General features: G+C 37.4%; 1 protein-coding gene across 2 annotated transcripts in view; it reads left to right on the top strand.

Moving 5' to 3' along the window:
- The window catches only part of Abca5 (ATP binding cassette subfamily A member 5), a 74,150-nt gene that overhangs the window by 41,859 nt on the left and 4,732 nt on the right, over positions 1-27,559 (top strand). For both annotated transcript variants that reach the window (XM_005350665.3, XM_026780314.1), the window contains exons 20-37: positions 362-531; positions 3,814-3,941; positions 4,359-4,496; positions 6,146-6,259; positions 8,392-8,562; positions 10,275-10,388; positions 10,699-10,833; positions 11,570-11,644; positions 13,147-13,238; positions 21,798-21,924; positions 22,139-22,256; positions 22,347-22,438; positions 23,230-23,405; positions 23,941-24,016; positions 24,132-24,226; positions 25,037-25,156; positions 26,214-26,363; positions 26,683-26,762. In XM_005350665.3, coding sequence (XP_005350722.1) covers positions 362-531; positions 3,814-3,941; positions 4,359-4,496; positions 6,146-6,259; positions 8,392-8,562; positions 10,275-10,388; positions 10,699-10,833; positions 11,570-11,644; positions 13,147-13,238; positions 21,798-21,924; positions 22,139-22,256; positions 22,347-22,438; positions 23,230-23,405; positions 23,941-24,016; positions 24,132-24,226; positions 25,037-25,156; positions 26,214-26,363; positions 26,683-26,762 — 2,171 coding nt within the window. The remainder of the gene's footprint in view (positions 1-361; positions 532-3,813; positions 3,942-4,358; positions 4,497-6,145; positions 6,260-8,391; positions 8,563-10,274; positions 10,389-10,698; positions 10,834-11,569; positions 11,645-13,146; positions 13,239-21,797; positions 21,925-22,138; positions 22,257-22,346; positions 22,439-23,229; positions 23,406-23,940; positions 24,017-24,131; positions 24,227-25,036; positions 25,157-26,213; positions 26,364-26,682; positions 26,763-27,559) is intronic.

The following is a 27,559-nucleotide window of genomic DNA, read 5'->3' as shown; positions in this document are numbered from 1 at the left end:
CTTGTAGACCAGGCTGGTCTTGAACTCACAGAGATCCGCCTGCCTCTGCCTCCCGAGTGCTGGGATTAAAGGCGTGCGCCACCACCGGCTGTCTAAATATACTTTAAAACTTTTTCTTCTCTTTACCTAAAATTTATTGCTCTATAATTTTGATATTCCCACTTTGCTTTTTCTCCAATATTCGTATCAGATCAGTTTTGGTAACAGGTTTTAAGTAAGTTTTTACTTGTCTTTGTTTTTTGTTCATATTCTTTGTTTACTTTTGTAATTGAGTATTAAATTTATACTAATATGAAGAAAGATCTCTGATCAATTTGTATGCTAATGTATCTTAAGCTATATTATTATTTTTTTCTTGCAGGTTGCTTCTGCTTTTAATTTTTTTTGCAGTTCAGATTTTTATGTTTTTGGTACATCATTCTTTTAAAAATGCTGTGGTTCCCATCAAACTTGTTCCAGACTTGTATTTCCTAAAACCTGGAGATAAACCTCATAAATATAAAACAAGCCTGCTGCTTCAAAATTCTACTGGTGAGAGGGTGTGAAGGTCTGTGAATGTGTGTTGGCTGGGGCTGGGGGTGAAGGGTTGATGAAGATCTATTGTTGTGAAATCTAAATTAAATACTTATTGATACTGAATAATACCAGAAATAACGTTTTAGTTTAAATGTAATTGGCAGTTTTAAAAATATTCTAATATTCTGCTTATAATTATTAAATTCTTTTTTAAGATAGTAGTGAGTTCTTACAGGCATATTTTACCTCAGAATTTAACGATGGTCTTTGAGGCCTAGCCTCAATGCACCCTTGGGGTTCAGAGAGGATACTATAGCAATCGAAGGCTAGGGATCTGAGGGCGAGGAATGAATCCCTGATTCCGTGCTTCTTCGTGATAGTTTCTTTGTATTGTCTTGCTTTTATCCTAATTCTCCTGCCCTACTTCTTACTTCTCCTAGCTTCTTCCACTATTCTAAAAACTCTTCTCCTTGGGAGCCTTGAAGCAATAAATTACGAGTTACCTCCTCACTGGAGCATGTTCCTAGGGTAGGTGAAAAGGGAGCTGAGCCATAGGAGCAAGAGCGTCACCAGGTGGGCACAGTGCCCAATGACAACTTTGAGACACAGGTCTGTTGTTAACAGACTGGCAAGTGAAGAACTGGGATGCCCTTCCTGGGGTGCTCTGCACAGCAACCTGGCCATATATCTGTGACTCTGATCTTGTGCAAGCTGTAAAGTTTTAAATTTATGATATATTTATGAAAAGCCTTTAGTTGAGTTTGAAATTGCTCTGAGGTGAAAGTGAGCTAATTGTGTGTGTAGTTAGTCTGGGCAAGATAACAAAGTAAGCTTTTAAGTGTCCCCAGTCCTTGTGGGGCAGATAGATCCAGTTATGGAGCATATCCTAGTATATATTCTATATACCAAAATTATACAACCAAATGAAAAGTCATCTTCTTGACAACACAAAGATGTATGTGCCCAGTAGATAAAATGTTTTCATGAGATAAACACACAAGCAGTGGGAAAACACCTGAAGCTATTCTTAGGGAAGAAATGATTGAATTCAGGAGAGAAATTGCAGACAGGAGCAACTGGTTCCACAGCCAGTAACTCCAAGGCCTTTTTAGGTGGCGCTCCCTCTCAGAATCACTCAACAGGTCGGCCTGTTGAACACTAGGTGTCACCTGCTGTATTCTATCTCTCATGGCCTGACAGAAGTTCATGATGTTCTTAATGAACTTCAAGTTGTAAAGTTCCCCTTAGCAAGAGCTATCTATATTGATATTGAAATTGATATCGATAGATAGTATATCGATGGATAGATAGTATTTCCACATATTTATTGAGATTTAAAGATTCATCAAAAACTATGTGAAGAATTGGTTACAAGTAAGAAATAAGCTTTACTTACATGTAAGTATTTATACCTGAATTATCTTGTTTGCAGTTGATAATTTTGTATTTACTATTTTTATCCTAACTATATAATTGACAAAAAGTTTTTTCATATTTTTATGGACTTGAGCTAATTTTAAATTAGGATTCTAAGTTTTCAAAATATTAGAACTTAGTAAAGAACTTCATTTATTCATGTTCAGCTTTTTTTTATAACATCTTAGGTAAATAACCCATAATCTGAAGATTTGCAGAAACTATGTTACTATGGAATTCATTAGTAAAATACGATGCTAAGTATGATACATAACCTTGATCTTTTCTGAAAAGAATGCATTTAGCATGGAAAATCTCTCCAATTAGAAAATATTTTACAGTTTACCTTTCTCACTTAGAAATTGTGTCTTCAATATGTATTTTATGTAGCTAGAATACAATACTTTGTGAAATCTTTTAATTTTGATTTTTATGCATACCTAAAAATTATATAAGTATCTCAAATATATCTGTTCTTTCATTTTTACTGCATTATAGAAATTCTAGTATTTCGGTGTTTGTCTCTTCATGACTTTCTGTAGCATTTCTTTTGACTCTGTACTCTATTGCTGGTCCAAAATGAAGCTTGTGTGTGTATGTGTGTATATATAAATGTATATGTAAGCGTATACATACATACACACACATATATATGTGTATGCGTGCATATGTAATGCAGGTATATACAATACACATAAACACATGCATACACACATTAGATACTTCCTTATCCTTTGAGAGCATAAGTTACATAGTTATATCACTTGTGGTCTGGCTCTTTTCTATAGTGATATTTTATTCATATTTTCATAAGTAAAGTTTGCCTAAATATCAAAAGGGCAAAGCTAAGCCACTAAGAGATCAGACAGTCTTGGCTGTTTTGCTTTTCTGACCTTTAGGCAAGTTTAACATAAAAAAAAAATCAGTATACTTTTCTTGATTATGTAGCCACTCTCTAGTGTCCAGAGATCAGTTAAGGCCCTTGGTTAGGAGAAAATTTTGTGTTGTGAAGCTGAAACGCACCACTCTTTATGCTATTCATTCTGCACTCAGTCTGCCCTGTCATTCAGTTCAGTTACTAAGAGTTCCCGGTTTGTGAGATTGGGGTTTCTCTGTAAGTCACATCTGTTCTGCTTTGGTTCCTGGCTTCTCTGTGGTGCAGCAGGACTGCTTCCACTCTTTGGACATAATGCTGTACATTTCAACACAAACCGGATTCAGCTTTTTTTTTTTTTTTTTTTGGTTTTGAGTCGGTTAGGTAGAAGACTAATTTTTGTGGTTGGCTATTTTTACATAATTAAAATTATCAAATAGATAGTTTTTATTCAAATTTTATGATAACTTTTTACTGTTATTAATATTTCTGTAGGCAGCAGATAAAATTTAGGCAGTCACCAGGTTCTGTTCAAAGCCTTGCATGTGTGTTCTGTCTTCTAGTTGTCACATCACTGTTCTGCAAAGTAGTTATACCTCTTTCTTCTTGACAGAGGAGGAACAAGATCTAGACTATCACTGTAACTTGCTTGAAGGATGTGTAGTCTAAATGGTACAACTTGGATTTGAATCTTGGCCTACCAGCTACAGAGCCAATGCTTTTACCAATATGTAGCCCAAAGATAAAAGATTTTCTTGAAAGAGCACTATCTCCTAATGTAGTTAAAAGTCAGGCTGAGTGGTATGGCACACACCTTTAATCGCAGCATTCGGGAGGCAGAGGCAGGAGGATCTCTATGAGTTTGAGGCCAGCCTGCTCTACAGAGCAAGTTTCAGGGCAGGCCCCAAAGCTACAGAGAAATCCTGTCTTGAAAAAAATGAAAAAAAAAAAAGTCAACTACGTTTCTTACTTGAACTGATTCTTTTTATTCTCATTTTCTAATCCAGACTCAGATATCAATGATCTTATTAACTTTTTCACACACCAGAACATAATGGTGACAATGTTTAATGACAGTGACTATGTGTCTGCTGCTCCCCATAGTGCAGCTTTAAATGTGGTGCTTGCAGAAAAGGTAAGAGTGTTGTTAGACGTGAGTACTCATTACAAGTTACAGATTACTAAAGTGCTTACTTACCCATTAATCATGAATCACAGTCTATTTTTAGAAATGATTAAAAATATTCGGTTTTGTTTGTGATAGATTTTATTCCCTGGTAAGTGACTAGTAAAATCTTTTCATTTTATTTTCATGTTATATTTTTGCTTAAAATACCTTCATATTTCAAGCCAGGATATCTTAGTTGTCATCACTTTTCCTATCCCTTGTTGAAGCTGTTTTTTCACAGTGCCTAATAAAATTTAATTAATTAATTTAATTAATAAAAGATTTAATTAATCTAATGAAGTTAGTTAGCAAGAAAAGTTTGGGCTTTAGTGATATCAGTATTCTTATATAAAGAATGTGATAAGTCTTCTCTTTAAATTGCAGGACTATGTTTTTACGGCTGTTTTCAACAGTACTATGGTTTATTCTTTACCAGTAATGATGAACATCATTAGTAACTACTATCTTTATCATTTAAATGTGACTGAAGCTATCCAGATCTGGAGTACCCCATTCATTCAAGTAAGCAAACATACACAAAGATGAATTCAACTGTGGAAATACCATAACGTTAAAAGTTGAAGTGGGGAATTTAGGGGTTCCCAGGAGTAGTATGCTTTAAATCCAGAGCAGCTCTTTTTGATGCTGGTAGGTTTGTGAAACCCTGATATTTTAGTTATAGACAAGACTGAACATTGTTTAGTATTTTTTGGGGGGGATGGGTTTTGGGATCTAGCCACTGAGATATTGAAAGAAATCTTGAGAAGTCAAACGAGCAACCATTTTTACTTTAAGTAGCTGTCTTACACTTTTTTATTGCTGCAAAGAGACACTATGTGGGGGCTGGAGAGATGGCTCAGTGGTTAAGAGCACTGTCTGCTCTTCCATAGGTCCTGAGTTCAATTCCCAGCAACCACATGGTGGCTCCAAACCATCTGTAATGAGATCTGGCGCCCTCCTCTGGCGTGTGGATATACATGGAGGCAGAAAGTTGTATACATAATAAATGAATCTTTAAAAAAAAAGAGAGAGAGACACTATGTGTGCAGTTAGTCTGAGCAACTCACGGCAACTCTTACAAAGAAAACATTTAATTGAACTGGCAGCTTACAGTTTCAATGATTCAGTCAATTATCATCATGACAGGGAACATGGCAGTGTGCAGGCAGACTTAGAACTGACTACATCTTGACCAGAAAGTGGCAAGAAGTTGATTAACGTTCATACTGAGCGAAGCTTGAGAAAAGAGACTTTAAAGCCCACCCCCACAGTGACACACTTACTCCAACCAAACCACACCTACTCCAGCAAGGCCACACCTCCTAAGAGTGCCTTTCTTTTTGGGGTGCCATTTTCTTTCAAACCACCACTGTAGCAAAATGTTGAAGGTCAAGAACAACAAGACAGTGATGTACTGTTTTTACATCATCTATGAAAAAGTGGGCCAGGACCATGGTGCTTGTTAGAATGTGGATTATGTTCTAATGCAGAGTACCTTTCCTGTTGATGAGTGTATCACCTTACATAAAAATGGTAGAGATGAGTCCAGGATTTACTCTTAGAATGCTCCACCAGCAGGTGCAAGAAACTGGCTTTGGTCTCTAACACAAAGATTAGGGTGAGAAAGGATAGAGAAATGAACTTATTGAGGGTAGTCTAACACCCAAAGCAACCTAAGTCTCAGGTAATCTGCATTTGGATGTCAGTTACCTTTTGACCTGCCTGGGAACATTAGCTGACTCCTTAGGGTAACAAGGGACGTGGAGATAGAGGAGTTAAAGTCACCCTTGTTTGGGAGATGTTCTTGATTCTTTAGGAAAATAAGCTTGGATATAGCTTTTCCCGATGGAAAAAAGGAGGGATCAAGATCCTATTTGATGCAGTCATAAAAGTATTCACACAATAAGTGAAAAGTACCAAAAATCGTTTTTAGGTCTTTCTTGTCACTGCATCGGGCCACTGGTCGATATGCTAATTGTTTATTACACATACTAATTAGTGGCAGAGTTGGCAGTGTAGCCCGGCACTTCTTGGTAATAAACCTGTTATTCGTTCATACCCTGTGGTAGATATCTTAATGTCTTTCTTTAGAAATTTTAATGCTCTTTCAGGATATTCTAAGGCATTCTAAAGGGGTTCACATTCATTTTCTGTTGTTGTTTGTCTTTCAGGAAATTACTGATATAGTCTTTAAAGTTGAACTATATTTTCAAGCAGCTTTGCTTGGAATTATCGTTACTGCAATGCCACCTTACTTTGCCATGGAAAATGCTGAGAATCATAAGGTAATTGTTCAGACAAAACAAATTACAGATATCAGGTTCTGTCAAGCCTGAGGACCTGAGTTAGATCTCTACAATCCACATGGTAGAAGGAAAGAACCAATTCCTCCAAATTGCCCTCTGATACCTACATGTGCCACACATGGTGTACACATAAGTCAATTTAAAACATGTTTTTTTATGTTAGTTAAAAAAAATAAATAGGGGCTGGAGAAATGCCGCAGCAGTTAAGAGCACTTGCTTTCCTTGCAGAGGACCCTGGATCAGCTCTGAGTATTCACATGTCAGCTCACAACTGCCCATTACTCTTGTTCCAGGGAATTCTGTGTCCTCTTTTGCCCTCCATGGGCCCCTGCATGCATGTGGTACTATAACCTCACACAGACACACATAAACATGATTAAATATCTTAAATAAGATAAAAAAATAGCAGGTTTCTATAGCTGCTAGTGAGAAGGATTATATTCATATATATTTGCCTCATAGTAAACTTTAAGAGTATTTAATTTGAAAATGTCTTAGTTATGTTTCTGTTGCTAAGATAAAACATTACCGAAAGCAACTTGCGGGGAAGGAGTTTATTTAATTTACACTTCCAGGTCTATTACTGAACAAAGTCAGGGCCAGGAACTCAAGCAAAGCAAAGGAACCCAAAGGCAGGAACTGAAGCAGAGGTCACGGAGGAAAGCTGCTTATTTGCCTGCCATGGCTTGTTCACCCTGCTTTCTTACACCATTAACCTATTCTCTGGTTTGTGATTTATGTATTTCAAAAGCATATAAATGGAATTACAGTGTGTATTCGACATTATTATTATTATTATTATTATTATTATTATTATTATTTTACTACTGTAGCTTCCTGGTGCTTTCTTGAAATTCGTGAAGTTTGTGTCAGGAGTCTCTGTAGTCCATTCCTTTTTATTATTGAGAACTATCTCAAGATGTGAGTGTATTATAGTTTGTGTAACTACTGCTTGTTAAAAAAAAACATCTGAAATGTTGCTGTGTTTCACTATTTCACATACAGTACTATGAATGTTTGCATATAGGTGTTTGTATGAACACCAGTTTTTGCTTGATGTGTATCTATGCATTGTATGCCTGAAGGACTCACAGAGGCCCAAAGAAGGCATCCGATTTTCTGGGATTAGAGTTCCATGTGGTTGTGAGGCACATATGAGTGCTGGGAATTAAACCTTGGACCTCTGGATCCAAGTGATCTTAACTGTGAGCCATCTCTCGGGTGTGCCACTTCCTCCTCTTAACACATTTTTTATTTCTTGTTTCCATTTCTCACTCTGTTGTCTGCTCTTTGATTTAATACTCTTAGTCATTATGAATTGATAGTATTAGAAGTATACAAATCAAAGGAATAGTATTTTTTAATTTTTTTGTTTTTTGGGTTTTTTGTAGCTTTGGTTCCTGTCCTGGAGCTAGCTCTTATAGACCAGGCTGGCCTCAAACTCACAGAGATTCACCTGCCTCTGCCTCCCGAGTGTTGGGATTAAAGGTGTGCGCCACCACCGCCCAGTTTAGGAATAGTATTTTTAGGCATCAGAATTTGGGAAAGACTTTTACAAAAAATAAAAATAGTGAGAGCATGAGAAGAATAACTGATTTCAGTATTAATATACAGGAAAATACTAGTATGAAAGCTGTGCATTTATGTACTATGCAATTTATTTTAAAAGTATTTAAAATGTTTTCAAATGTATTTTCTTTGCACAAAATTTCACACATAATCTGAAGTTCTGTAAAGGTCCAGAAGATATTAGGCAGTTTATATGTTCTTATTAAAAATAGATTTTGAACATGAGAATCTTTTTCTTTTTAAATATATCCTCATTTATTTCTGCATAGTTTCATATGAACATGTTTGGCTGTAATTGATCATATACCCACCATTTCTATGTTACCTTTTGTTTTATCTTATTACATTCTGATTCTTAAACATTTTGTTGAAATTGATAAATCTTATAAATGAACCTAACTAAGGGCTAAAATGAATGCATGTAAAGTCACTTTTTTTGTTTTGTTGATTTGAATGAAAAGTTCTACAATAATTTTCTTACTTTTTATTTGTAAATTGCTTAAGATTTTAATAACTTTTCTTTCTTTCTTTTCTTTGTTTAGATCAAAGCTTATACTCAACTTAAACTTTCAGGTCTTTTGCCATCAGCCTATTGGGTTGGACAAGCTGTTGTGGATTTTCCCTTTTTCTTTGTTGTTCTGACTGTGATGCTGGGAAGTTTATTTGCATTTCGTCATGGATTGTATTTTTATCCTGTAAAATTTCTTGCTGTGGTAAGTTAGCATCAGTTGTGCTCATGATATTTGCAGTTAAATATTTTTTATAATCTATTTATGTGTGAATACATGACAGTTGTCAGGTAGAATAACGTGTATATATTTTAAAACAAAAACATTTAATTCAATTTTTATTGCAAGTGATTTAAAAAGTGCAAGATACCATTTAAAAATAATCCCTTGAAGCTTGTTGTGGTCTTTCAAGTAGACTATCTATTTTCTTGCATCAGGCACCTAAATATGGTCTTCCTTCCTCGTTGGCATACTCAAACATTTTGCAAGAAAGTGATTAGTTTCTTAAAAAGACTTGATTCAATTAATGTGCATATGGGTGTGGGTATGTATGTGCATGTGCGTGTGCGTGTGCGTGTGTGTGTGTAAGTGTAAGCCAGTAGCCATAGAGGGTGTCTGATCCCTCAGAGCTCTAGTTACCAGAATTCGCGCGTCGCCTGGTTTGTCACAAAGCCACTAGAATCTGAACTCTAGTTTTCACAGTTGACCTAGCTCTTAACCGCTGCACCATCTCTTGAGCTCTGGGAAAGAAACTCTTCCTAATTTTTAAATTGGTCTGAAAATGTGAAAAAAAAATGTGTAACTGGCATTCATGACCTGTGGAAATGTCTAATTAAGAGTTCCCTTTGCTAAATGGTTTATATTAGAAAAAAGCAAACCAATATAAAGCTATGTATGAGGATGTTGGATGCAAACTTTGGTTTTGCTAGAGAACATTTGGACTTGATATATTAACTTCTGCCCTGTAAAATAATCTTAGAAGTTATATTAAAGCCAGACATCATAATATTTACCTTTAATCCCAGCACTTGGGAAGCAGAGGCAGAAAGATCTCTGTGAGTTTGAGGCTAGCCTGGTCTACTTGGTGAGTTTCAGGTCAGCCAGGACTTCATTGTGAGACCCCATCTGAAAATAAAACAAAACAAAAAACCTCACTAAAACAAACAAATAAATAAGTTGCTAAGTGCTGGAGAACTGGCCCAGCAATTAAAGGAACTTTGTTATTGCAGAGGACCTGGGCTCAGTTCCTAACACCCACGGGGTGGCTCCCAGCCATCTGTAACTCCAGTTCAAAGAAATTTGTTGCCCTCTTGTGACCTCCTGTCATGCACATGGTACATACACATATAAGCAGGCTAAGCACTTCATATGTTAAAATAAATACATCTAAAAAGTTTAAAGAATGGTTCCAAATATTTGAGAGATAGTCAGTTGTAACTAGCTTCAATTGATTTTAATAATAAAATAATGAGAAGTTTTGTTTTGTTTTGGTCTTTCAAGGTAGGATTCTTTGTGTAGCCCTGGCTGTCCCAGAACTCACTTTGTAAACCAGGCTGGCCTTGTACTCACAGAGATCCACCTGCCTCTGTCTTCCTTTTAAGTGCTAGGATTAAAGGTGAGTACTATCACCATCTGGCATGAGAGAACATTTTACTTGGTATTAAAAAATTACAAATAATGCTGAGGTTAAATCACTTGGAGTTATATAAAACAATAATTTAAAGCATGATTTTTACTGGCTAAATAGTGTTATAGATTTGCAACTGTCCAAATAAGTACAAAGACAGTTGTGGGAGTGATTTCTTGAAGCGTGAAATTAGAGAAATAAAAATTTCTTACTATTTTAATATGAATGATTTTTATATTGTGTTATAAACTATTCATATTCTTTTGGGACGTGCTTTTCTGATTTGCAGGTGTTCTGCCTTATTGGTTATGTTCCATCAGTTATTCTCTTCACCTATGTTGCTTCCTTCACCTTTAAGAAAATTTTAAATACCAAGGAATTTTGGTCATTTATCTATTCTGTGGTAAGTTACGCTTTTATTTTATTTCAGTTTTCTGAATCAGTTTTTCACGCATGCTTTGGTGATGGTGCTGAGGGTGTAATGTATTTTTCTAAGTAGAGAGTGTATGGAGAGAACTGGCAGTTTCTTCCAATGGGTGTATTGCTCTTCCACCATCTCCTCCAAGGGATATTGCTCACAGTATTTAACAGCTAACAATCGATGCCAACATACTGATATTTCCTAGCTTAGTATCCTTTCTGGATTATGTTTTATTTGAGTTTATATGACATTTTCAACTACTCTGTCACTTATTCTCTTGTTTCCTCTTTAGACGGCATTGGTGTGTATTGCAATCACTGAAATAACTTTCTTTTTGGGATATTCAGTGTCAACTGTTTTTCATTACACCTTTTGCATAGCCATTCCAATCTACCCACTCCTGGGCTGCCTAATTTCTTTCATAAAGGTACGTCTAGGAGATGTTTCAGAAACTTTAAAGTCTAAATATTAATTCTTTAGTCTTTGATATCTTGGTTCTTGTACTGGAAATAGTAACAAATATAAGATTCACTGTTACTGATTGATTATTTAATCAATAAAGGAATTTAAAATGACAGATATTTTCAAGTATGACTTTCGGTTGTCAAAAGAGAAAAGCTATGTTCACTACATGGTTTCTGATGCTTAATTTGATATGCATAATTAGATGCACGATTTTATTTTTCATTTTTTAGAAATTTATCAAGGATTAAGTAATATACTATAAAATGGTGAGAAAAATTAAGTATAAGTGATTCCCCTCTCCCCAGGAAAACATTAAGGAAAATCATCAGCTTAATTTTGATCATGGTTAAGTCGAAAATATTTTCATTTAATCAAAAAAATAAATAGTTGAGAGTAGAGGTGACTTATGATCAAATTATAATGTATGAAATTCACAAAGAAATAATAGAAATGTTATATTAATTAAGTAGTAAACTCATAGTTTGTGATTTCTGGAAAATTTCTTTTTCCGCCCTAGTTTAATGTTTGACTATACTTGATTCTAGAAATACTGTGTAGCAGGAAGATTTTAAGTTAGACACAACATAGCTTTTAACAGGAACAGCTTATTTATAGAGATTACATGTTTATGCCTAAATTATATTAACCATTTAAACCAAATACTTCTGTCTATGTGTTATAAAAATGTTTTGTTTTAGGGTTCTTGGAAGAATATATCAAAAACCGAGGAAACCTACAACCCATGGGATAGGCTTTTAGTTGCTGTTATAATGGTAAGAAATAGCAAAAGCTTTTTTTGTGTGTCTGTGTGCTCTTAAGAGTATTTGTGTGGATAGAGATGTAACTCAGTGGTTAAGAGCACTGGCTGCTCTTCCAGAGGACCTGGATTCAATTCCCAGCAACCACACGATGCCTCACAACTGTAACTTCTATTCCAGGGGATCTGATGCTCTCTTCTGGCCTCCACAGGCACCAGGCATTCATGTGGTGCACAGACATTAAAAACAACAGAACAAAACAAAAGCCCAACTCATATACATAAAATATAAAATTTAAAAACCTAAAAATGGAACTGTTTATGGGCTGAGGGCATGACTCAGCTGTCAGGAATGAATGCTGGTCTAGCATGAATGGAGCTCTTGGTTTGTTTTTTTTTTTGGATTTTTCGAGACAGTGTTTCTCCGTAGCTTTTGGTTCCTATTCTGGAACTAGCTCTTGTAGACCAGGCTGGCCTCGAACTCACAGAGATCCGCCTGCCTCTGCCTCCCGAGTGCTGGGATTAAAGGCGTGTGTCACCACCGCCCGGCTGGAGCTCTTGTTTTAATCCCTAGCACAGGAGCAACTAGATGTAGGGATGCTTGAGCGTAGGGCCATCAGAAGCCTGAGGTCATCGTTGGGCTACATACTCAGTTAGAAATGAACTACTTGTTTGTGTTTTATTTTTAGTTTTTGTCCTGTTGCATAATGAACAAGCCTGTAAATTAAGTGTGTTAATGATAGTGAATCTGCGTTTTTGTAGAAATACCTTTTTTATTGGCCAGTTATCTCCAATTCAATACACTTGACTTTTTCATGATGCTGATTCTATTTTAATAAAACTGGCTTCGTCAGAGGAAGAACAGTCTTCTGTTGTTTGTGAGACATGGTCTTAGATAGCCCAGCCCGGTTTGGATTTTATGGTCTTTCTGTCTAAGCTCCCTTAGTGCTGAGATAACAAGTCAGTGACACAGTTCCCAGCTAAGCTTAATTATATTTTGTTAAATGGACAGTAAATGAATTTATAGGGGCAGAAAATATATGAAGAATTAATTTATAAAACATAACATTGCTTTCTTAGTACTAAAACAAATGACTGGAGGTTCAGTTAGTGGACTAGCATAAGCGCTGCGTCTGTGATTTTTGTTTGTTTGTTTGTTTTTTCGAGACAGGGTTTCTCTGTAGCTTTGGTGCCTGTCCCGGAACTAGCTCTTGTAGACCAGGCTGGCCTCGAACTCACAGAGATCCACCTGCCTCTGCCTCCCGAATGCTGGGATTAAAGGCGTGCGCCACCACAGCCCGGCTAGCGCTGCGTCTGTGAAGCCCTTGAGTTCAGTCTCCATCACCAAGAAACTAAACAGGACAAGTTATTTTTAATTATCTTTATTCCAACAAACACATAGCAGTTGGATTCTCCCCTCTGGTTATTGTAAGGAACCTGATCTTTGAAGTCTTCCTTCTGTTGGAAAAGCAAAGAAACGATGATTCCGTCATAAGCTATTACTTACTCTTCTCTTAGCCCTACCTGCACTGTATACTGTGGATTTTCCTCTTACAACACTATGAGAAAAAGCATGGAGGCAGATCAATAAGAAAGGATCCCTTTTTCAGGTTAGTTATTTTTTTTTTTACCTAAGTTTTAAAGTTTTGGTAAATTTACAGAATTGTACAACCATCACCATAATTTTAAATACCAATGTAATTTTAAAACATTTCCAGTATTCCAAGTAATTGTATCCAGTACTAGTCACTTTCCTGTATTCCTTCCCATGCCTCTAGACCTCTGCAACCACTAACCTATTATATTCAGAATGTTTGCCTGCCTGTTGTACACTACACATTACAATAACAACATGGAGTTATAAATAGCATATAAATGTATATTTATATATATAGTTTTCAGAATATATATTAATGTGTAGTGTCCCTCACACATTTACTGCATGTTCATTCTGGATATTTCTATAATGCATATAAAACATTTTTAAGAAAATAAATATGTTTTAAAATTTTAAGCCACGAAAGACCGTGGTTCTATTAAGTACTTTAAGTATATTTAAATTATATAGTTACCTGCTTTTTACTGTTGAAAAAAGTCAAATTGTTAGAATTTGAATTATTTATTTTTATTATACATGTATTTATTTGGTGTGCATATGTGTGTTTGTTTGTTTGTGAGTATGCATAAGTCACAGAATACATGTGGGTCCCAGGGGACAGCTAGCAAAACCTGTTTTTGCCTTCTGCCGTGTGGGTCCCAGGGATTGAATTTAGGCCATCAGCTTTGGCAGTAGACACCATTTCCGGCTAAGCCATCTCTCTGGCCCAATAGTTACGATTTGAATAGCAAATTATATCGATTACATAGAGTTTTACAGTGAGAATGATTTTGGAAAGTTCCTCATTTATACGGTAGTGGTGATTCATTAACTTTTTAAATTTAATTTTGCTAAGTAACATTGTAATCTCCTTTTCGTATGCTTGTTGTCCACTTTGATGTCTTCTGAGAGAAAGGATTGTTTGTATTAAAAATGTTTATTAAATTTTAAATATTGGTTCCATTGTATTTTATATTGAGTCCTAAGTTTTTTATGTATTTTATATATAGTTATATGAAATGCAAGTATTTTCTCCAAACTTCAGTACTTTTACTAGGTAATGTTAAACTGAAAGAATTATTGTTTAGTGAAACGTGGGTGTTGGTGATAAACTAGTGTGCACCTGCCCTTTTATACCTGTCATGTTTGTGTATTAGCAGAGTATTATCATATACAAACACTGGACAGCTAAATGTGTGGTGCTTATTAGCCTTTTTAGCTCTCATATTTGTGTGTCCTTGCAGAGTATTAATGTATATAAACACTGGATGCTTTAGATAGTAAGTGTGTAATGCTTGTTAGCTTATAGTTCTAACATCAGAATGTTAATGTATGTAAAGACTGGGAAGTTTAGATGAGTGTGTGATGTTTAGTAAGCACTGGACTCTCCCTCTGCACTGAGAAACTTAGGTCTGGCTCTCCTTATTCCACCTCTCACTACTTCTGCTGATATTTGTAGGGAAGGTTCCTGTATTCACAGAGATAGTCTTTCTAATACCTCACCCCCTTTGTTTTCTGATTCTCCAAACCAGTCAGGGATTCTCTACTCTGTATCACCCACTTAACTTAGTCAGAGCCATGCCACTAGCATTCTTTTCATTTTTTTAATGCTTTAAAAATTTTATTAATCAATTTTTTCCAACCCAATTAGAGTTTCTACTGTTCCCCTCCTCTCCTCCTAGTCCCTCCACCAACATTCCCCTCCTCTTTTTACTCCTTCTCCCTTCCCTTCAGAATAGTGCAGGCCTTCCCTGTGATCAGTCCGCCATGGGATGTCAAGTTGCAGTAAGACCAGGCACCTTCCCTCCTATTGAGACTGGATGGGGCAACCCAGCAGGAGGAAAGTCCCAGAAGCAGGCAGCAGAGTCAGAGACAGCCCCCACTCTCTCTGCCAGGAGTCCCACAAGAAGACCAAGCCACACAACTGCAACACATGTGCAGAGGGCCCTGGTTCGTCCCATGCAAATTCTCTGGTTCACTGTTCAGTCTCCGGGAGCCCCCATGAGCCCAGGCCAGTTGACTCTGTGTGTTTTTCCGTGATGTCCTTGGGCCCTCTGGCATCCATTATCCTTCCTCTCCCTCTCCCACAGGATTTCCTGAGGTCTGCCTAATGTTTGGCTGTGGTTCTCAGCATCAGTTTTCATTAGTTCCTGGGTGAAGCCTATCTGATGACATTTAGGCTGGGCAATGATCTATGAGTATAACAGAATATATTAGGAATCATTTCATTGATTTTTTTTTATTTTTTTGCTAGTCATATTTGGTCTATCCTAGGTCTCTGGGCTGTCTAACCTCTGGGTTCTGGCCCTCCAGGCATTGTTAGGGGTGGGCTCCCTCTCAGGGTCTGGGTCTCAGGGTGGACCAGTTATTGTTGCCCACTCCATAATTTCTGTGCCACCTTTGTCCCAGCATATCTTGTAGTCAGGACAGATGGTGGGTCAGAGGTTATGTGGTTGGGCCTCCTATTGTTATAGTCTTAACTAGGGTCATCCCCATGGATTCCTGGGAGTTTCCATTGCACTCGGTTTCTAGCTCATCCCAGAGATGCCCCTGATTCCAGTTATCTGTTCTGTCCTCCCCTCACGTGATCTCTCCCATTCCCAACCCCGATCCAGACCTCTCCCCTATTTACCTGTGCTGTCTATTCTATTTTCCCTTCACGGTGAGATTCATGTGTCCCAAACCTTAAGCCTTCCTTTGTTGGAGGGGGCTGCTTTTTTGATCCCAGCTGCTTAACCCTGAAATAATCACATAGATACTGTGTTAATTAAATCACTGCTTGGCCCATTAGCTCTAGCATCTTATTGGCTAATACTTATATCTTAATTTAACCCATCTCCATTAATCTGTGTTTTGCCACGAGGCTGTGGCCTCCCAGCAAAGTGTCAGCATGTCTGCCTCCAGAGGCTCCATGGCTTCTTCCTGATCTGCTCTTTTTTCTTCCAGCATTCAGTTTAGTTTTCCCTGCCTACCTCTATTCCCTGCACAGGCCTTATGGTATTCACAGCATACACATCATTCCTTGTTATTTAGCTTCTTTGGGTCTGGATTGAAGCTGGTTACCCTTTACTTGTAGGCACCTATAAGTGAGTACATACATAATGATTGTCTTTCGGGGTCTGAACTACCTCACCCAGAATGATCTCTCCTAGTTCCATCCATTTGCTGGCAAATGTTCTGCTGTTCTTAACAGCTGAGTAATACTCCATTGTGTAAATGTACCACATTTTCTTTCTTTTTTTACTGTTATTGATTCTTTGTGGATTTCACATCATGCATTCTGATCTCACCTCCCTATCTCCTTGCCTTCTGTCTTTGCTACCTTACCAACCAAATCAAAACCAAATTTCAAAGGAAAACCAACCAACCAAACAAACAAAGGAAGAATCTTGTCATGGAAGCTGTAGTGTAGCCCACTGAGCCACACAGTTCACCCTTTAGTCCATTCATCTTTACTTGTAAGTGTTCATCGTCATGAGTCTGATGTGGCTCTAGGCCTCTGCTTCCTGCTACCCCACCAATAATGAGCTCTCACTGGAAGAACTCTTGGATGCCCTGTTGTACTGTGTCATGAAGATCCTGCTGTTTTTGATCTGTAGATTCATCCTCTTCACATGCTCCAACAGTTCATAGATTTGATAGATGTTGGAGGGGGCCAACTCACAGCCCTGGTTCTGGGCCTGGGTGGCAGCTGCTGAGTTGGCTGGCGTGATAGCTTTACCTCATCATCACTATCCAGACAAGCTCTCCAGCACTGACTCAGCGAGCAAGCTCAGTGCATCCTACAGCAAGGATCAGGGCCAGTTCTGTTCTTGGGTCCACAGACCCAGGTCCCCCTCACTCACATCACCAGGGTCAGCTCTACTGTTTTGCCCAGGCAAGGTACAGGGCCCTCTCTCATGATTACTGTAGGTAGAATAAGAACAAGAGAGCAGGGGCAGCTCTGTTGTTATGCTCTCAGGGCTGGCTTATCTCTTCCTCGTCTGCCATGTGGTGACATGGGTGAGGGAAAGATGCTCTCTACCCTCCGCTCCCTGCTGCCTGTGTCAGGAGAGAGAGAGAAAAAAAAAAAACAGAGAGAGAGAGAAGAGCCGGTTTCAGGTCATGAGAGTGGCCTGTCCCACATCAACTGCAGCACCTAGGAGAGTGGGCCCCACATCCTGTCTGGTCAGCACACTAGAGCTGACCCTGTTGTCAGGTTCCACATTTTCTTGATCCAGTCTTTGGTTGATGGACATCTAGGTTGTTTCCAGTGTCTGGCTGTTATGAATAAAGCTGCTATGAACGTAATTGAGCAAGTGTCCTTGTGGTTTGGTCGAGTGTCCTTTGGGTATATGCCCAGGAGTGATATAGCTAGGTCTTAAGGTAGACTGATTCCCAGTTGTTAGAGAAACTACTATATTGATTTCCAAAGTAGCTGTACAAGTTTGCACTCCCACCGGAAATGAAGCAGTGTTCCTCTTGATCTGCATCTCACTAGTGTGAGCTGTCTCTTGTGGTTTTGATCTTAGCCATTCTGACAAGTGTAAGGTGGAATCTCAGAGTCCTTTTGATTTGCATTTCCTTGATGGCTAAGGATGTTGAACATTTTAAGTGTTTCTTTGCCATTTGAGAATCTTGTTGAGAATTCTCTGTTTAGATTTGTGCCCTATTTTTTAATTGGATGAGTTTGTTGATGTATAGTTTCTTGAGTTCTTTCAATTATGTCTATTTCTTCTATTTTTTATCGTCAACATCTGAGATTCTCTCTTCCATCTCTTGTATTCTGTTGGTGGTCCTTGTATCTGTAGTTCCTGTTTGCTTAGAAAGATTTTCCATTTCCAGAATCCCTGCATTTGTGTTTTTTATTATTATTAAATTAATTTTTAAAAAAATAGTCTTTTTTCATTTTACATACCTGTCTCAGTTCCCATCCTCCCTCTTCCCATTCTTCCCACCTACACCCCACCCTAGCCCCCTTCCACTCCTCAGAGAGGGTAAGGCTTCCCATGGGGAGTCAGCAAAGTCTAGCACATTGCTTTGAGGCAGGACCAAGGCCCTCTCCCCTGTTTGTGTATGTGTGTGTTTTAATTGCTTCTTTTTCCATTTTCAGTGTTTTTTTAATTTTTATTGCTTTGTAAGTAATACCATTCAAAATTTCCACTTCCTCCCCTCCTCCCATTTCCCTTCCTCTCTCTCACTCACTCTTCTCTCTCCCGCTCCAGTCCTAAGAGAAGGTAGGGCACCCTGCCCTGTGGGAAGTCCAAGACCCTTCTTCTCCCTCCATCCAGACCTAGGAAGATGTGCAACCCAAAAAGCCAGTACGCGCAGTAGAAACAAATTCCAGTGCCATTATCATTGGCTTCTCAGTCAGCCCCCATTGTCAGCCACATTCAGAGTCCGGTTTGAGCCCGCTCGTTCAGTCCCAGTCAAGCTGGCTTTGGTGAACTCCCATTAAATCAGGCACACTGTCTCAGTGGGTGGACCAACCCTTTGCATTTTCAGTTCTTGGACAGTTCCTTTATCTGTTTGTTTGTTTTCTTTTCCTTGGCTTTCTTGACATTCTTTAAGGGATTTATTGATTTCCAATTTTTCTTTGTCTTTTCTTCAATTTATTTAAGGGAGTTTTTAATTTCTTCTTCAAGGACCTCTATCATCTTCATAAGATTGGTTTTAAGGTCCTTTTCTTGTGCTTCAGCTGTGTTGGATTGTTCAGGCTTTGCTTCATGGCTAACCAGGCGTTGCTGGTGCCTATTGCTCTCTCTGTTGCTGACTGTGTTCTCAGGCTGACACTTAGACATCTGGGTTTGGGATGATTATAGGCCTATGTGTTCGTTTCTGTTTAATACCTTATTATGTTTTAATAGTTATTCCAAACTTTCTTTATTCTTCAAATTTCCCAGATCATCTCACATCCTGCTCCTTAGTTTAATATTGGTGTTTATCTTGAAAACATAGTGCTTAATTGTTGCAAACACCATGGCCGGCAGCGTAACTATCCCAGTGAGGAGATGTGGCTCAGCATGATCTATTTAGTCAAAGTTGGTTCAGACTTCTAGAGACTCGGGAAGTTTATTTTAGACATATTAGAATGCAACTTTGGAAAAAAACTTTTCTGGTAACAGTGATCTCAATTCTATGTGCTCGAGAAAGCTTAAGGCATGACTACATCAGAATTCTTTTGCAAACTACATGTGACCTCTTCTATAAGGATGAGTTCTATAGTTTAAGAGCCTAAGGAGGATCAGGTATGGTTTTGGTCATACAGAGCTACAAAGAACATGTGACATCTTCTCTAAGGAAGGGTTCTATTGACTGAGAAATACTGCTTAATATATAGGTCTAGGGAGGAAGAGTCTGGGGTAAACACGAATAATCTGGGGGATTTGGTGTGAGCTGGCCCTAGAGATTGCATAGATTACTAGACTATTAACAACACCCACACCCAAGCATTCCAGATAGAAAACAGGTACATATCTCTTTCCTTGAAGAGATAAGCCTTCATGCTTAACATTCCTGGTTTTTCTAGTGTTTGTCTGTGAACACAAGGATCTTGAGCCTTCTATACTTAAATTTCAAATATCTGCAAATTTATCTGCATTGCCTTTTCCCTTTCCCAGAGGAAGAGATGACCTTCTGCTATGGAGAGAGGATCATGTATTTCCTGTACTTAAGAATTTTGCTCTATCAGTCATCTTTTCTCTTTCTCTATCACCCTTCTGAACCATGTATGTGTATTTGTGTGCTAGCATATAAATATTGTATGTATATTCATGTGCATGTGCAGTGTGTGTGTATGTGAAGGCCTGAGGGTTGACATCTTCCTCAATCTCTCTTCCCCTAGGATCCTTCTACTCCTTCCCCAGCACTGAAATTACAGAATTGTGCTGCCAAATCCAGCTTTTTAAATACATGCTGAAAATCCAAACTTGGGTCCCCATGCTTATATAGCAAACACTACCAAAATAAGTCATATCTCCAGCCCCTTCCTTCAGAATCTAAACTTAGGAAAGAGGAATTACACTTTCTTCCATACATAAAAGGACCTAAAAATCTTTTTCAAATATAAATTCATTTCTGGCTCTTTATAACTCTGTTTTCATATTTCAAACACCTTATATCTTTAATTTCATAAAATTTTTGGTTCCTCTTAACTCGCCACTGATATTGTCTTCAGTTTCTTTGCCATGTCCAGTAGTCTTAGCTTGCTTAATTATATAATTGACTTCCTCTTCCTTTTTCTTTTCTTATTCTTTTGTTTCTTATAATGTCCCCTTTATTTACCTCTTTTTCTTTTTCCAAGACCGGGTTTCTCTGTGTAGCTTTGGAGCCTGTCCTGGAACTCACTGCGTAAACCAGACTGGCCTCAAACTCACAAAGATCCACCTGCCTCTGCCTACCCAAGTGCTAGAATTAAACGTGTACACCATCACATCATTTACCTCTTTACCTCTCTTCCTATTAAAAAAAAATTTCTTTGCAAGTATTTTGTTCTCTGTCTGCCATTAAAGAAAATATTCCTTTAGATTTTGATTTTAGCCTTATCTACTCTTCATAGACAGTTTCATATGTACTCAGACTACAATTTCTTTGGAGAAAATATTTATTTTTTAATTTAAAGATTATACTTTTAAAATTTGTGTGTGTGTGTGTGTGTGTGTGTGTGTGTGTGTGTGTGTGTGTGAAAGCCAAGGCCAAGGAGAGCACAGGTCCTTTTGAGCTGGATATAGAGCGTTTTGAGCCTCCTGATATGGGTTCTGGGAACCGAACTCATGGCCTCTGGAAGAGCAGTACATGCTTTTAGCTGCTGAGCCATCTCTTCAGCCTCTGTTTGTTTTTTTCCTGTGGAATACCTTAAACATACTAGTTGTATACTATAATATCAAATATAGGATGGTTTTGGGTAATGTCATTTAGGCACTAACAGTCAGTGAAAATTACCATTTGGAGTTTTACTCTTCAGGGCTAACATTAGGAGTCATGTTGATGTTCTTTTAAAACGTTTTCCCCTATGTAGTGCCTAAATTTCTTAATATTTTAATTATGTAACCATCTACTTTTATAATTTTTTAAAAAATGCTTCAAGATCCCCGGCGGCAGTAGGCAACAGAAATGCTGTAGGTCCCAAATGGTGGTAGCGGGCCATGTGGTGGCAGAAAATGGGCCCTGGGAGCAGCCAGTCCCAGGCAGAGATGGCTGCCGGTGCCAATGGCTGGTCCCAGGCAGGGAGACACATGGCGGGTGGGCAGAAGACAGAGACATGGATAGACACAACTTGCAGAGTGAGGTTGAATTCAGGGGGTTATGGAGGGGGAAAGGGGAAGGGGGGGAGAGGGGGAGAGAGAGAGAGAGACAGAGAGAGAGAGAAAGAGAGGAGAAAGAACAGAGACGAGGGGGGGGGGAGGGGGAACAGAAAAGTGGGGAGAGAGGCAGAAGCGAAGCTGCCTCTCCGAGAGGAAGATGGAAAAGAGAGCGAGCACAGGCCCTGAAGATCATCAGCCTGCCTCAGCAGATGGGGAGGGAGTGGGCGTGGCTTGTCTCTTAAAGGGACCAGGGACCAAAACCATAACATCTACTATATGTATGTATCTAGGACCCTCTCACAAAAGTCCAAAAATAAGAAGTTTCCAGAACCACCACTCAATGCGGATGAAGATGAAGATGTCAAAGCTGAAAGACTGAAGGTTAAAGAGCTGATGAGCTGCCAGTGTTGTGAGGAGGTAACTTGTTTATTATTGCTGAGTCATATTAGGTCTGAAATGGTAAATTACCAAAGGCATAGGAATTAATAAGAAATAATTTTCATTGCACATTTATGTGAAATTTATTTGTACACTTCCCTGTTAAAAGTTAATATAGTTCTTAGGACACATATGTGAGACATGAAATGATAGGCATCTAATTTATAACTATAAAACCTATTTTGCTTATTAGAAGCCAGCCATTATGGTATGCAGTTTGCATAAAGAATATGATGATAAGAAAGATTTTCTTCATTCAAGAAAAACAAAGAAAGTAGCAACAAAATATGTCTCATTCTCTGTGAGAAAAGGTTGGTATTTATTTTTCTCAAGTTTTTCAGAAAAGTAATTTTTATTTTTAGTTTGTCCTTAAAATATAATTTTTCTCTCAATTTCTATAGGAGAGATCTTGGGACTGTTGGGTCCAAATGGTGCTGGCAAAAGCACAATCATTAATATTCTGGTTGGGGATATTGAACCAACTTCAGGCCAGGTATGATGTGTAAGTTGAGGATTGTGTCTAATATAACTTATATTTTAATCAAGAGAAGTCTATTATTGATGAATTGTGAATTTGATGGTCCATCTTCATGTGTTTTCATATTTTTTTTGTATAGACTTATGAGATTAAAATATTTTGGTCATCTATGAAAGTAAGACAAATTGTGAAATTTTCACACACATACAGTTCTGCTTTTAATAATTATTTACATTCAAGATTGATTTATCTTCGCATTTACCAAGACAGTAATTTCTGGAGATAGGTAAATTAGTCTTGATCCTGTCAATTAGTTTTCAGTTATAATCATGTCACTTACCAGTTGGTAACCCCCCCCCCCAACATCTGTGCTGCTCTCCTTTCCTGTTTCCTTCCCCCTTGTTCTCTTCACACTAGATGGACAGACTCACTGTTCTCTGAGTAACAAGGAATACTCTTTTGAGATTTTTCCTGAGCTGTTCCTTATGTCAACTATAGCCTATATCCAAGAAATACAAAGGATTTATTTATTTTCCTCAACTCGTTGGTTTAAATATTTTCAGGGAAGCCTCATGATGGCAGTACTTGTGGTGTGATTCCCACTCAGCAGTGTAGAACTACCACGCTTTCTGGCCGTTATCTCTAAACTCTGACTTAGCTATGCAAGTCCTGGCGCCTTTAAAAAGCAATAAAACACTGGCTAGGTAGTACTGTTTCTGAGGGAAGGCGTTTAAGGGAATCTACTTACTGTCTCCTTCGCAATACAAATTAAGCAAAGATACTAAACTTTGGTTTGATTTTTGTAGATATTTCTAGGTGATTATATTTCACATTCAAGTGAAGATGATGAATCCACTAAGTGCATGGGTTACTGCCCTCAAACAAACCCACTGTGGCCAGACATTACTCTGCAAGAACATTTTGAAATTTATGGAGCTGTGAAAGGAATGAGTGCAAGCGACATGAAAGAAGTAATAAGTCGGTAAATGATCATCATCAGGTTGCTTTTGCTATGTATATTTTAGTTTTTTAAAAATTTAAAACAATCATTTTTTGTAGATTATAATTTACTTAGAAAATTTTCACATATTCTTTACAAAATTATGATACCTATGAAAAAGGGCAACTCTTTATTTGTATTTTTTCTGATTCTTTGTTATATTTTGAGACAGTCTTACCATGAAGCCCCAGCCAACCTTGAACTCAGAGATCTATCTGCCTGTGTTCTTAAGTGCTGGGATTAAAGACAGGTGCCAGCACTGCCTGGCTTCATTTTCCTATTTCTAATTAGAGGAGGAAGGTACCCATAAATGATGTGAAAATTAAGTGAATCATTTATTAAGACAATTAGTTTGTTTAAAATGATATGAATTGGAGCTTTTTTTCTTACCTAATTATACCAAACATTACCTAAGTGGCTCTTTTACAGAGAACAGTGTTAGTGATCATGCCTAATTTATATTTGTATTAATTAATACAGATCCAGGTACATTAATTTTATATTGACCATTTTGCAGAATAACAAATGCCCTTGATTTGAAAGAACATCTTCAGAAAACTATAAAGAAACTGCCTGCAGGGATCAAGAGAAAGGTACTTTTCACGAGATAACAAATGCATCTGTTTTACTAGTTCAGTGCTTTCCACTCTCTGGACAGACATCCTCAGAGTGAAGTCTTAGTCCGGTCTCCCTCTTTCTTCCATCTAGCTGTGTTTTGCTCTCAGTATGCTGGGGAACCCACAGGTTACTCTCTTGGATGAGCCGTCCACAGGTATGGACCCCAGAGCCAAACAGCACATGTGGTGAGTATGAGACTAAAGACTTTTGTCACAGGGCATGACGTCATCATGGTTTACAGTACTGTAACCGATAGCTTCCTGTCAGCAATGTATACATCTTGATTTTATAAAATAGTAATTAAATATTTAGCCTTTTAAAGCTTTTATCATATCTTTGTTAAAATGTTAATGATATTTTATATACTACAGAACAGTGGTTATTAAAATAAATAGTTCTACTTTCTGAATTGAGTTTTGGAAGATTTTCCTTAGTCATTTAATGGTAGATTATGTTTTTCATAATACTGTTTTGAATTTCAGTGTTATAATTTATTGTCGTAGTTTGAAGAACTAGTTGGTCAAATAATTTTTGATCCTTAATTTCCATGTTTATAAAGTTTAAGATTTAACTTAGATGTATATTAATTTTATGAATATGCAGCTTTTTATAACACAAATCACATTTTATCATACATTGATTTATTCCTTCATGCTTTTGTTTTCTCTCTCTCCCTTTTTGTTACTGCTGGGGATTGGGACCAGCTCCTGTCCGTTGTAAGCAGGTGCTGTACCTCCGAGCTGGACATTAGCCTGGTTACTGTACTTTAAACTCATGTATATCTTTGAAGTAATGAAATTTCTTTGCATGTGTCAAGTTTTCAAACTAAAGAAAAGTAAGTTATAATAGAAAAATCATAGTTTGGTAGGATATAATAACTTATAGCAATTGATACTGGGTAAGTTTTAGTCAAATAGTTGGATTTTGAAAAACTACTTATCTCTATTAGCAAACAGGTATATTCCTCTTACTTATTTTTTTAAAATATTTTGTAGGAGAGCTATTCGAACTGCATTTAAAAACAAAAAGCGGGCTGCTCTTCTGACGACTCATTACATGGAAGAGGCGGAGGCCGTCTGTGACAGAGTGGCAATTATGGTGTCTGGGCAGTTAAGGTAGGTGTCTAAACAGCATACCTTTCAGAGAAGGAATTTAGGCTGTATTCTGAGTGTGATCTTTTAAAAACTTAGAAAACTGCATTAATTTGAAATGTCAAAGCACAATTCTTATAGTTTTTAAAATCTGATTTGTATGTAATTTCTTGGAAACACATAATTTTTTACAAACTGTGTCAAACTACCTGTATTAGTATGTTTTCAGCCCTTTGTTTGACTATTTTAAAGTAATGGAATCATTTTGAATTATAATACAAAGTATAAGATAAATATTTGACTTTATATCTACATAAATAAATGATTGACTGGATAAATAAATGTGGGCAAAGAGACAAATTTACTTTACACAATGATTTCAAATAAAATTTGTCTCTATGGTTCCCTCAAAGGAAGCTTACCCTTTCCTGTTCCAGGTTATAGTGGATATAATCAGTTTCTCCTAGAAAGTTGAATAAGGAAAAGGGGAAGTAAAACGTTCACAGTTGAAAAACTTACAGATATCTAACTAAGCAGTGTGTACAGATACTGCACATCCCTGAACATGACATCGAGTAATGAGAAGCATGCTTCAGAGTGTGGTTTTCTGTCCAGAAGACATAACCTAGCTTAACGTGAGGAAAATAACGAGCACACACAAACTGAAGGGCATTCCAATAAAACACCTGATCAGTCATGGAAAGGAATGAGTAAGAAGTGTCATTAACTTTGGAGACAGAAGAGTCATAACAACTAAATACAACATGAAACAGAATCCTGGAACAGAAAAGACACTACTGGAAATCTAACAAAATCAAATAAACCCAGCTCTAACCTCAGCTAGATCTGCATCATGGAGATTGCTTGATTTCGACAAATTTGTCCTAGAAGTAGAAGAAGAAAATGTTAGGTAACATGAGACCGGATGTGGTGTGTGCGCTGCATGGTGTTTGCAACGTGCTGTTCATGTAAATGATCCCCAGAGCCATGTTCTCCAAAAAATGTGGCAGAGATTTAAGTGAGAAATCATTCTGGGAAACTATCAAGAAACTTTAACTTTCTCTTTTAAAAATTACTTCAGATGTATTGGAACAGTACAACATCTAAAGAGTAAGTTTGGCAAAGGCTACTTTTTGGAAATTAAATTAAAAGACTGGATAGAAAACCTGGAAATAGACCGCCTTCAAAGAGAAATTCAATATATTTTCCCAAATGCAAGCCGCCAAGAGAGGTAACAACTTTTAAATATATTTAATATTTTTTATAGAGTAGAAATCATTAAAGGTTATCTTTTCCATTTTATTTCTGCCTGTCTTTGAGTATCTTATTCATGTACTTTATTGTCACCAGTACTGGACTGTGCTGTCAGAACAGAGGTTTGTATATACTTTACAGTTACAATTGCATGGTATTTTACACAAAGTTTTAGGAAAATGAATAACAAAGTATAGTTTTAGAATTTGAATTTGAATCTAAAAATTAAACTTCATCTTACAAACATACACAGTAGTTGAGTTTTGTTTTTTGCTGTATTGATCTTTGTTTTTCAGCTTTTCTTCTATTTTGGCCTTTAAAATTCCTAAAGAAGATGTTCAGTCCCTCTCACAATCCTTTGCTAAGTTGGAAGAAGGCAAGTAGCATTTGAAAATATTGTAAGATAGTTTTCGAATAATGGAAGGATTCTATTTAGGAAGTTTAGAACTGGGAGCCAGATTGTTGTTGTAGTTGTAGCAAATAATATCATCTTTCAGTATTTTATTCTAAGATAAGTAAACATGAATGCGTGTATAAATACGTACATATATGTAACAATAATTAAAAAAGAGTTAAGTGGTCAGGAATTTGAGAGGGAATGTGGGAGACACAGGAGGACTTGAGGGGAGAGAAGGGAGTACTTGTATAAGTAATTCTCAGAAACAGAAAAAATTGAAACATATATACAATTTTTATCATTCTCTGTGGGAATATTAAATAGGACAAAATCTTTTATCTTACATATCACCTTACTTACAATAAAAGATAAAGTATAAAAAACCAAAAAATAATGAGGAAAGAGATACAGGAGCGAAAGTGGAGGTAAGTTAGAAAGTGTGAATTAGGTCAAGTAACATTAATCCTGACTGTTTAGAGCTGAGAATCAGTAGTGGGCATGGGAGAGAGAAAAAGAGTGAAACCGAGGCAAATAACGTTTGGGCAGCTTGTTTTATTTATAAAACACATGAGAGAAAAGACATGAGACAGACCTCAGGTGGAGGGGTTGTTTATTGGGGAAAAGTGAATGGGAAAAAGGGGAGGGGAGACTGGCCTGTGGGGTCAAGAGTAGCAGGAGAGGAGGGGAGGGGAGGGGACGGAAAGGAAGGTGGGGAGGAGAGGAGAGAGAGATGGGAGGTGGACAGACAGGAAGGTGGGGAGGAGAGGAGAGAGAGA

Source organism: Microtus ochrogaster, chromosome 7 (assembly GCF_000317375.1).
Source record: "Microtus ochrogaster isolate Prairie Vole_2 chromosome 7, MicOch1.0, whole genome shotgun sequence".
In the NCBI taxonomy this organism is placed as follows: domain Eukaryota; kingdom Metazoa; phylum Chordata; class Mammalia; order Rodentia; family Cricetidae; genus Microtus; species Microtus ochrogaster.
Note: the sequence above shows the minus strand (reverse complement) of the source record. Positions and strands in the feature narration are given on the sequence as shown.